This window comes from Mycteria americana, chromosome 6, assembly GCF_035582795.1.
Source record: "Mycteria americana isolate JAX WOST 10 ecotype Jacksonville Zoo and Gardens chromosome 6, USCA_MyAme_1.0, whole genome shotgun sequence".
Classification (NCBI taxonomy): domain Eukaryota; kingdom Metazoa; phylum Chordata; class Aves; order Ciconiiformes; family Ciconiidae; genus Mycteria; species Mycteria americana.
The window spans coordinates 31,652,446-31,664,333 of record NC_134370.1 but is presented as its reverse complement, the minus strand read 5'-3'; the positions used below and the strand labels follow the sequence as shown (position 1 = coordinate 31,664,333).

General features: G+C 40.8%; 1 protein-coding gene across 6 annotated transcripts in view; it reads left to right on the top strand.

Annotated features, from left to right (window-relative positions):
* The window catches only part of PARG (poly(ADP-ribose) glycohydrolase), a 72,020-nt gene that overhangs the window by 77 nt on the left and 60,055 nt on the right, over window positions 1–11,888 (top strand). The window contains exons 1-5 of one of the 6 annotated variants that reach the window (XM_075505221.1): window positions 9–474; window positions 3,668–3,734; window positions 6,347–7,327; window positions 9,851–10,037; window positions 11,193–11,315. In XM_075505221.1, the coding sequence (XP_075361336.1) occupies window positions 300–474; window positions 3,668–3,734; window positions 6,347–7,327; window positions 9,851–10,037; window positions 11,193–11,315 (1,533 nt within the window). In that variant the 5' untranslated portion in view covers window positions 9–299. Of the gene's footprint in view, window positions 1–8; window positions 475–3,667; window positions 3,735–6,346; window positions 7,328–9,850; window positions 10,038–11,192; window positions 11,316–11,888 lie in introns of those variants that run through there. The other 5 variants (XR_012776173.1, XM_075505217.1, XM_075505218.1 and 2 more) reach the window with 5 other exon arrangements.

The window sequence follows — 11,888 nt, the reverse complement described above, 5'->3', positions numbered from 1 at the left end:
AGAGGGGTGAGGCGGGCGGGGAGCCATTTTGCTGCGAGCCGCGGCAGCCCCCGGCCCCCCTTGCTGGACGCGGCTCGGCCTCGGCCCCGCCGCTCCTTCCGCGCCTCCCGCCGAGGGGGAGGCCGGCGGGACGAGCCCGGCGCTGCGGGCCGGAGGATGCGGAGGGGCAGAGCCGCCGGCAGAGCCGCCGCTGCATCGTCGCGCCGTCCCCAGGGGGCGGCTGCCGCCTGGCCCCGGCGGCTGCTGGCGGGCCCGCGCAGCTGAGGCGGGCCGGGCGGGCGGAGGCGGGCCCGCCGAGGATGAGTGCGGGCTGCGGGCGGGACCCCCCTCGGAAGAGAGCCCGGCCGAGTACCGCCAGCCCCGGCTGCGGCTCCCAGGGAGAGCGGTCGCCGCCACCGCTCGGTCCCCGCCAGGAGGGGGCCGGGGGCAGCAGCTCCGGCGGCGGCAGCCTCGCCACCGCCGTGGGGAACAAAGGTTTGTACCGGCCGGGGCTGCGCCCTCCCCGGGGCAGGGGGAGCGGCCAGGCGAGCGCTGGGGCTGGGCGTGGAAGGCGGCTCGCCGAGGGTCCCTTCGGCGGCTTGGGCGATGGCGGGGGACGGGACGGCTCTGCCTGCAAAGCCTGGGCAGTGCAGAACTCGCCCAAGCCGGCCGGAGCGCTGCTCGGCGGCCCTCGCCGCCCCGTCCCGCCCTCGCGGGCGCCGCTGGGCCCACGGGAGCCGCAGCCGCGCGTGGGACTTGGCGGGAGGAGGCGGCCGGGCCGGGCCGGGGGCTCCGCCGAGTTGCGGTGTCCGTCTCTGCTGCTTATCGCACCTCTGCTGTGGTTCCCTTCGCGTGATACGCTGAAGGGAAGGCAGCGTTAAATGGTGAGAGGCTGCTTGTGCCGGTGCACGTAGCCTCCCCGGAGCTGGCCTGCAGTATTGGGCTGGAATCGTCTCTAACTTAGCTTCCCGGAGCCCGCGTGTGCCGTGTACCCGAGGCCGATGGTGTGGGGCGCTGCGCGTTGCTTCCCTCTGGAGACGGCTCTGGGTACAGGATCGTTATCCTGGCTTTGTGCCTAATTCTTTATAAACTTGCAGTAACAGTGCAACCATCCAAGTGAGGTGTGAGCTGCTAAAGGAAGCGTGTTTCATATGTGAGAGGACAAATACTTGCTGCAAGAGAACTGACGTTCGGCGGGGTGTTGTGCCAGGTGCCAGGCTATCACGGCAGGGAGAGCTAAGGGTAATGACAGGAAGCCACATGGGCATGTGGCTGCAGGCCTAGAGCGCTGCTGGTCGTGTGGGGTGCCCCTCCTGCTGTGTAACAAAGCTGCGTAGACAAAAGCAGTAACAAAGCACGTGCTTTCCTTAAGTTATTTTTATTTGGGGCTAATGCAGTCAAAATACAATTTTAATGGACAATAAAGTACCTACTTCAGGAATAGAAGGGAATGCAGGGAAGGAAAAAAACCCAAGCAGATTTGCTATGGTCTTCGGTTGATGAGTTAAATCTCAGTAACCAGTAACTAAGAGGCAACTTTGAATAGATAATAGTTTGAAGTTATATGTATGCACTCCTACAGAGTGATAAATAAGAACCTTCTACAAATTCAGTTGTTTTCCTCAGTGGTAGATTCTAAGGAATGGTTTGTTTTATGGGAATGATTTGGGGAATCTTGAAAAGAAATTTAGAAACCACTTTAAAAAAAAATTACACCAAGGTCTGGTTTTATTGTTTACACTGAATGTAAGCATGTATTGTCTTTTTGTTGCTTCATATGTTTTTATCACCTTATCTGTAGCAAAAAGAGATGTTAGTAGTATTAAAGAAAAATGATGTGTGTTATGTTGGTTATAAGGCTTAAATGACTAGTCGGATGTGAAAGTTCAGACCTAAGCCATTTCGTTCTGTTCTGATGCTGCTGCTATCATTTCTATTTATTGTGCTAATGAATAAGTATTTCTTCCTCAATGCAAGTTTATACCTCAAGAGGTAGCCTTTGAAGAGGTTTATTCATCCCGTGTTTTAACATGTCTCTTCAGGTTTTCTTCTGGCTGCTTCTTTCCCCTTTCCTGTAGGCAACTTGGGTTAACACTTCAAATATAACATGGTGAAATGTGGTGAAACAGAATGACTAATATACTTCAGTTTTAGGGAATCTTTAGAAATAAAAAACTTTTAGTTCATAAAATCCATCAAGCTGTTATTTTTGTCCGAGTGAGGTGAAGCTGAGCGTTTGTTGAAAAATTGAATGGCTGAGTATGGCACAGGTATCCTTGTGCTTGTAATCTACATACAGCGTGGCACTACTCTCTGGCGACCTAGTCGCATGGTGGCAATTTTGCACTATTGTTTGTGCTGCTTCAGAAGAACTTGAAATGATTTAAACATTTTCTGGAGATTACTTTTTCATTCTCAAAATTCTGTACTTTTGATGAGGATATTTGATAACCAGCTGTGGAAAAGTGTTCAAGGCCTCAAATGTTAAGGAAAGCTTTTGTGAAACAATGTCTCTTAAGTTACCTATGGCCTTAAGCTATCTACGCTACAAGTTACACAACCTCCATTTGCAGTAAAATGCTGAGTCTTTCTGTAGTGACTATTAATCAGAATAGCCAGATCTGCTGTACTGGTTTTTAAGTTCTGCAAAACTACTGTTGCATTAGGGGAACTACAAATTTTACTTACCCAGTTGAAAGCAGCGAGTAAACACCTTGCACAGGCAGCAGTGGTAGGTAGATAACTTCTCTTGGCAAATGGAAAGAAAGGGAACTGAAGCTAGTTGTCAAATTTTCAGAATTACCTTTAAATAACAACAACAAAACAAAACTAAAACCCCTTTCTTATCCTAATGAAGATTACTTTCCAGTTGCGAAATAACTGCTTTGAGTTTTGTCTCCCTATTCCCCCCCCCCCCCCCCCCCCCCCCATGTCTCTACATAATTAGTTCATGTGCTGCTGTTCTATTGAAAGCTTGTCTAAACTGCAACATGGTGGAGATAAGACTGATCACATTCACTGGAGCTGTGTTGTTGGTAGTAAATCTGAAAAAATGGTGTCCTTCACATTTTGTTGCTGTTTAGGGGAGTAAGCATTGATAGGCTTTACAAATCGTTTATGGATGGAGGGGAAAAGAGAAAGTCCTAATGTGTACAATCTTTGTATTAAGCCTTATGTTTCACAATATGCTACATACAAATAAGGTTCTCAGCTGGGTCTTCTAAGATGCCTAGTTGTTAGTTTTTTGTTTGTTTGTTTTAAGCTATGTCATGTTGCCTCTTCATTCCAAAATTCAGCAGAAGTCCTTCAGGGCTCACTGTGGTGGTGGTGGTAATTAAAGGTGATAATGAGAGCTGGAAAGTTGCAATTGCACTGCTTTTTTTTTTTTTTAATATAGAGAGTCACTGTATGTTTTAAACCATATTAAAAAAAAACCACCACACACCAAGCCTCGCATTTATAAAGATTATTACAGAAGCTACAGCTGATGACTGATACAAATTAAATATTGCATCACATATAGTTTTAATAGTGTTAGTGTCTGGATGCTCCCTATAGTAGAGATGGTAACGAGGACTTAATTGAGGTGTTTTTATCTTCATCCAGTACAAGGTATCTTATTCATATGCAATTACGTTGCAGTTTTATCATGTTTCATGTAATAATGTAGTGAACTGTGGTTTTTCAGTTTGTAAACAACGGACAATTACCACTTGGTTGGAGAATAAAGGACCCAAGACAACTGAGTCCAAAAGGTAAAATGTACAGCATACCTATTCCAAAGTTGTGTTCTTTGAGTGGGCCTGTGGGGAGCTCAAAGTGCAGGTTGCCAGTACAGCTAGCTACTGAAAAAAAGGCAGCCCCATTTCTGCTGCTTTCCTTACCTTGGCACATCCTCTTGAGTATAACTAGCTGACAGACTTTCACTACAAAAAGCTAACTAGTCCCCCACCCCTCCCCTCTAACCCCCCAAACGCAAACTTTTTGCTTACTTAGCTTCCTGAAGCACTTCACTGTTTAGGTGAATAAATATTGCTGCTTCTGCAAAGAAAAAGATGGGAACTTGCAGCAAGGGAAGGCAAAGTGGGACTGCTGCTTCCAGTGGCAGCCAACCACTAGGTCGAGTTAGCTGTAATATCAGACTATGTCCTTAGTCAACAGCTCTGCTTTTATTTTTGTTTAACATAGGGCAATAACAATTACAGTTTTTGGCTGATTGTCCTGCATTCAACTTGCAGTTCTGTTGTTAATTTACAGACAAAAATCTGTTTTGGTTCATCTCATTGGACTGTGATTGTAGTATAAGCATGTGCAACTTGATTTAATTTGGACCAGAATTTACAGGTGCTCAAATGTGCATTCAGGTTATTTTGTGAAAGATGTTACAAAAGTTTTGCTGCTGAATGGCACTGGGTAAAGTTTGATATTTTCTGGTAATGTGGTCTTCAGGAGCAATGTTTGCAAAGCAGTGTTAAAATTAAACTCCTAAGAGTTTAACTATCTGGTGCAGAGGAATATCAGATATTATTTTTTCTATAATTGCAATTGTAAATGTGCTGGTTTATTTTGCATTGATGTTTGTTAATAAATAGAAATTGAAATCCATAGCAGTGCTAAAATAGCTAGGAAAACTTGCGATAATGATTAATACAGAAGTAGACAGGGCTCAATTACAGGCTCATAGGTTGCAGTAAAGCAAAGATGTCAAGACAATGCTTAAGGAGGAAATGAATATGTTGTGGGTTTGGTTTTTTTAAGATTCCCTTTAGAGTATTGCTTTTATATTGCTTTTGTATTGCTTTTATATGCTGACAGATTACAGCCTAGTCAGTTTTAAGCAGCAGGTTAGTTGTGTAAACACTTCATGTGTCTTTCTATTGCAGTTAACGTCACAATTTTAATTTATTTGAATTTGAACAGTCTTTGTGTTAGATTTGATTTCTCATCTTAAGTTGACAACAGATGTCAATACCTTTAAACAGTCATTTATTGAGATGACAGCAGGCAGTAACATAATTTTCATTTTTGTTCATCAAAATTTTCGGTGCAGGAACAAATGCATAGATTATCATGCATTATCTATGCTTATCATGCATAGATAATCATAATGCATAAATTATCATAACATAAAACCCTCTAAAATCCTTTTGTTTTCAAATAATCTTCCTATGGGTGAAGTTCCAAGCTATCATCTGTTGCTCCAAGCCCCTTCGTTTTTTTTTTTTATTGTTGTTCTGTAGTGGTAAAGGTGTGAATGCTATGTCTTTATCCAGAGTGCTCTTTTAGAAGAGGATCTGTTATCATTCATGGAGAGAATTAACGCCTTCAGGAATCTATTAAGGTGTTCAGTTGCTGACTTTAGGATTGTGTGATAATTGCGTGTTTTCCTATTTAGTGTAGATGGGAAACTGGGCAATGGCCGGACATACAGTTTACTGTGCTTAGTTTGCATTGGTTATATATGATGTTGTAACAATACATTCAGGAGAGGGTATTGTTCAGAGTGATATATTCACCAAGACTAGTCAGGTTTTTTTAGTATTCATATGGCATCTAAGTATTTTTCTTTGTCAATACACTGACACAAAAATTAGTACGTAAGTGTGAAATGACTTTCCAATGTCGTCTTGAAAAGTTTTGTCTGCTCATACAAAGCTCGCTTCATTTCCCTGTGTAACCATTAGGACACATTTCTTTCCATTCTTTGTATAAGACAGCGCAGGACAAATTAGATTATTTTTCTCTTTAAAAATAATAATTGATTTAATGTGTCTTTTAATTTTTATTATCAGTTCTAAATATACTTTTCTCATGCTTTTGTATTGTGATTTTTTTTTTTTAAGAGTCATGGGCTGCTTGTAAAAGTAAGGAAGTAATAGGATGTTTTTGAGACTACTGTGTCCTGCTCTTTTAAAAGATGAATTTGTAGCTCTGAGGGAATGGCTACAAAACCACTGATTTCCTTGCTCACTGTATTTAACTGATTAAAATGAAAGTTAAGGAGGACTTTTATCATGACTTCTGACTTTTTTTTAATCTGGAGAAAATAACTAAGTGATAGCTTAATCCCATTTAGATTTGAAAATAAGGATAATGAATCACTGGAATAGATTTCTAAGGTAAGCAACAGATTCATCATCCTTCGGAGCCTTTAAATGGAAATAGGTTGTTACTGAGCTACATTACCCAGTGCAGTAAAACTTGTTGATCCTGGTAGTGCTCACTTACAGAGTATAATGGGTAAAATTCTGTAGTTTCTATTGTATGTTAATAATAATTCCTTTAAAAAAAGAAAAAATATATATATACACACACAGAAACTTCATTTGGAGATAAGACATTAAATTCCCTTACTTCTCTTCCACAGCTTACACAGCAAAATTAATAACAATACCGAAGCAAATCCCAAGATGACTTCCATTAAAAAAGAGAACTTTTGTGAGCACGATGTGAAAAAGCTAGAGAATATTTGTCAGCAAAATTATTCAAAAATATCTGTGGAAGTTGGTGCAAAGCACGTAAATTTGCCTCAGACAGGCAGCACGTATAACTGGGAGGCTGAGGACAAAGATCCAGTCTTAGACACAGAGCCTGTGAAGGGGATGCAGTCTGGAGACCTCTTTAAAAATGCCAACATCGATCAGATGCACAAAATTGGCAAGCAGACTCAGAGAGGCTGTGAAGAAGGCAGTGACAATTGGACTCAGAGGAAATTATCATCAGGCCGGACTTTGAAAATGGGACATACAAAACTTTCTTCAAAAGACACTGAAACAGACGGACAAATGGCTTCATGCAGTTCACAGAAGCTGAAGAGTTGCAATTCTGTCTGTTTAATGGGTGAACAAGAAGGGGATGTAGTTCCGGAAAGTCCACTTTCAGATGCTGGTTGTGATGCTTGTGTATCTGATCTTGGAGGTCCTGGGAAACTGAGCAAATGTCAGAGCAGTTCAGGAGATTCACCTGCTTTTGAGAAAGAAAGTGAACCGGAGTCACCAATGGATGTAGATAATTCTAAAAATAGCTGTCATGGGTCAGAGGCTGATGAAGAAACGAGCCCGTTTCTTGATGAGCGAGAGGAGATTAATATGTCAAAATCCATAAACAAGTCTTTTAGAATTCAATATGGGGATGCTGAACTGGAGTCAAGAAAGTCACGTTTTTCTGCCAAGGGCTGTGAAAGCTTTGAGGAAGTAGATAATTCTGTTAAAGAGGACGGTCTGCATACAAAGACACCTGGGATCTCTCCTGCTCTATCATCAGAATGCAAAGGTCCAAAACAAGGTGTGAAGAAAGACTCCAAAATCACCTCTCACTTCATGAGGATACCTAAGATTGAGGAGAAAAGGTAGCGTTCTGTCTGCCTCTTCATCTATTTTTTCACGCTCAAAAATTTCCTCTTTGGTGATAGCACTTTGGAGGCTGGATTGTATAGAGTTTTGCAAAATGTATGTTAAAACACGAAGACAACTTTGATGTAAGCTTTAAGTAACTTATTTTTAATGGGACTACTTGTGTTTTTTTAAAGGATATGTTTGTCCAGTGCAATTTTTTAAATCATTGGAGATCTGTTAAAATTGGGGATTAAAGACACTGTAGGAAGTTGATTTTCTTTATCAAAGAGGTGATTTAAGACCATGGGATTTTTAATGCTTGAAAATGAATGGTGGTACAGGAGTGCTTTATGGAGCGTAGCTCTAGCATTCATTATTTTATTCAGAATACTTGAGGAAACTAATGTTTTCTTTTTTAAGAAAAGACTTAAACTTTTTTAAGTTTAATCTGTCAAAAGTAGTTAATGTATTTTGTTGAAGCATCAGTGCTACTGATGCTTTGATTGAAATAGACATGAAAAATTTAACTTTTGAAAGCAGTTGTAGAGATGTCTGTGAGTGTTTTTCAGGTGTGGGTTTGTTTTTTTTTTTTTTTGCTTTATTCATAATTTGGGAGGGAGAAAGGCTGGTGATTACACACTACAGCAATGGAAATGGAAGCCCTGAGCATGACCCAGGACTCTGTATGCTAGATGTTGCATAAGGACAAAAGGATAACCTCTGCTCTGAAGAGCTTAGATTTCAGTGGGAGCTGAGAGAGTGAATAAACAGCAAAGGAGTAAGCAGAAACAAGAGGATGGTGTGTGTTGGTGTAATAAGCAATTATCTCAGTAGACTCAAGTCCTTAAAGCAGGGCAAGAAAGTAGTTTTGCACACCTTTACTGTCAGGTCATTTCTGGATGTGAGGAACAGCACAAACCATACCTTTCAAGGAAATGAAGAGGGTGACAGAGGGTGGCTAACTAGTGGTGGGAGCTTGCATTTGAGAAATCTTAAGAGATGGGTAGGCTGAGAGTGGATTTGGAAAACCAAAAAAGGTAGTTCTTAGGAAAGATGAAGAATTTGCTAAAAGAAGAATGGGGAAGGGGGGTATGAAGTTTAAAATGATGGGTTTAGGGAGTATTCTTTTCACTCATTTAAATGAATTGCTGTTGTAGCAAAGCAGCAGAGGTTGAGGCTTGTGTTTGTCAGTGCTAGAGCATCATGTGTTGCAATAAATCTGTATTTGAGAGGGGAAACTCTTGCAAAAGTTTTGCTGTGTGAATAGATGGGAATCCTAGCAGTGCTTTGCAGAATAATTAGTAAGGTAGAGTATGAGGCTGTAGAGAGATTTTGTTTTGTTTTCTTTTCGGGGCCTAAACAAGATGATGTGAAGGTTATAAACCTCAGTGGCCAAAGTAGTGGTATTGTCTATAGTGCTTAAGAGCGTAATTAGAAAATCTTAAAAGCTTTCCTCCTGGTTTTCATTAGACCAGGTCTACAGCAGATGATAGAGTGTCTCAGATCTTAACTGGCAGAGAAAGAAGCAGTAGTGTATCAAACAGGTTTCAGTCATGAGTAATGCTATGCCAGAATTATCCTTTGGCTCTCAGATGAGCACAGGGGGCCTGTACCCAGTGTCATGCCGATGTGGCTACACCATGTGCATGTGATCAGCTAGGTTGAGGGCATTGTCTGCACCTGAAGATAGTGGCATATGCATAGACACAGCGAACAGGTTGGACAACATCTTTTTTCAAGGGTGGAGTAAGTTCGCTAAGGGGAATTTAGAGGTCTAAACAGTACCTCAAAGTGTAGGCTTTTAACTTGTTTTGCATTTTACTCTGAGAACTTTTTCTTGCATGAGAAACATCTGGTATGTTACATCAAACATACAGCAGGTTCAGATTTTTCTTCCTCAAAATCTCAGATGCAGGCAAATGCCTTTGATCATTAAAGAGGATTAGATCTGCTCTTCCATATATTTGAATTTTGCAAGTGTTTTTTTGGATTACTTTTAGATTTCTACTTCCATTGCAAGTATTGTATGCCTGGCACGAAAAATACAACCCTAGTGAGAAAGGGTGATTAAAAAGTTTGGGTGTGGGGTTTTTTTTTTTTTAGCTTGAAGAAGGAGTATGTGCCTCTGTGCAGGCACATGTGTTTGTTTTCTAACAGTTGAGAAGGGGCTGTGGAGGGTATCGTGACAGTTACAAACAATGAGTCTGTCTCCTGTCCCTGGATAAACAGATCCTGTTGGGAAAGAGCATGACTCTGCAGAGGAGAACTCTGACTTGCGAACATATTGCAGTTCTGTGAAGGTGTTTGTAAGCCTGTAGAGAGGAGTGTTCTGGTAGACACCATGTACTTGTTGTGTTGGGGAGGAGGAGGTTGTTGGTGGCGGGGGTTTTCCCATATAAAGCTTTGGCCTGGAGCCACAGCAAAGGCTAGCAAATAAATTGACTGTTATAAACATAACCCTGGAGTGGAAGCTTGTGTATTTGCCTACCAGGTTTTTCTGTGGAAATAAAATGTTTCAACGTATTTTATTTTAACAGCAGAAAAGAAAAGTGTGAATTCAAACCTCAGAGGCCAGGAAGGAAGATTCCTAAATATATGCCACCTCCTCTTCCAACTAATAAGAAATGGTTTGGCACACCGATTGAAGAGATGAGAAGAATGCCTATGTGTGGGGCCCGTCTTCCCCATCTGCGACCCTCAGCCAATCATACAGTAACCGTCAGAGTATGACAATTCAGTATATTACCTGAAATCTTACTGAACCAATTCTTACTGAATTGTTCAATAATACAACATGCCAAATGTTAGTCTTATGGTATTAGTCGGTTGTGGAAATCTTTCTTTGCCGTTCCTTGCGAGCAGACTAGGGCAATGATTTTCTTGAAAAGTGACTTTTCTGATGCACAGAATTAGGGTATTAAGATCCAGAAGAAATGTAATTATGGTTTTACTGCCTCTGGCTTGTTGGGGACAAGTATTTTTCTTTTGCATAGGTGTGTGTTTACTACCTTGTCTGAGTTGTAAACTGTGGAAATTTAAATACATCTGCAAGTCAAATTTGTACTTCAACATTTTCATGTTACATTTTCATTTTAATACGATTCTGGTTTGGGTTCAAGATACACAAAAGGCTCAAGATACTCAAGATATGAAAAAGAGTTTCTAGCAATTTTACCACTGCATTTTAGATCAAATCTGATATATTTGTCTTTAATCCTTTGGAGTAGTACGCAGTCAAATTATTGTTGAAATAAAACATGTGACCAGAAACCTGTAGGGTCATGGATAAATCGCAAACAAAAGCAAAGCACGTTAAGTTTAAATGCAAGTTCTGAGAGAATCGGTGCTGCCAGAAGGCTGTATAGAAGATTAAGTCTTTAAGAACATCGCATTATTTATTTTTACATTTCTTATATTCTGTGGAGTAAACTTGAAATATTGCTATATCTGTAATGATTTCTTATCCTCTTCAGTGTCAGGTTAAAAAATGTTATTTCTGCACGACTGGTTAGATTTGAAACTACATTTTGAAAATACTTGGATGAAACTATGTGGATACTTAAATTCATAAATGAGGAAGTATTTAGCTGATAATTTGACATAAAATAATAGCATGTATTACCTTTATTTCAGTGTGTTTCAGTAGGTCAAATGGTAAGGTGGTGTTCTTTTCACCAGGTATAACCTAAGAGTAACAGATGGATTTTTTTTCTGACTGAATATCCATCATGTGGTTGGTTTGTAGCTTTCCCCTTTCCCAGAAGAGTGGCTGTAGATGAGAGCTTTGTTTAACTATGGTTTTGCTTACTTTTTATTTCTTCCATTTAAAAACTTGAAAGTAGAGTCTGAGCTTCCCCCCCCCATCCTTCTGTGTTGCAGGTAGATCTTCTGAGGGAAGGAGAGGTGCCTAAACCTTTTCCAACTCACTACAAAGATTTGTGGGACAACAAACATGTTAAAATGCCCTGCTCAGAACAAAATTTATACCCTGTAGAGGATGAGGTAAGATAAAGTATTTACCATTGTGTAATCAAATAAGTTTGTTTACATATAGATGAGTTTTCAGTTTACTGCATTTGCTCAGTTAGCAAACTATGTGTATAGAATTGGAAAATCGAATAGATGAACATACGTGCTCTGAAAAGCTGGATTTTGGGTCGTGATGCTTCAGGCAGAGCAGAACTTTTTTTTTTCTAGTAATTATTTTACCTAGCCGTTGATTTGATGGTGTATATATTTCTGTATTTATATGAAGTATAAGTTTATACTCTGTATAAGTTATATATTTATATACTTACGTATTTGTTACATGGGGGTTTTTTTTGTGAAGCAATTTGGGATGCTAACAGGTGTGAATGAATTTGTAACCACATTCTGATTATAACATTCTGTCAGGTATTGCTGATAGATTGAGGTGTATCTGCCTGCTGTTCCACTAAAACGATGGCAGAGAGATTAGAGTTGGCCCTGCATGGTGTGTTGATCCTGGTGTTTCTTGTCACTGCTTGAGACTTACCTAAACCTACCCATTGAAATACTTTAGACTGTGGTGAATAAAATGAGCAACTGTGTCCT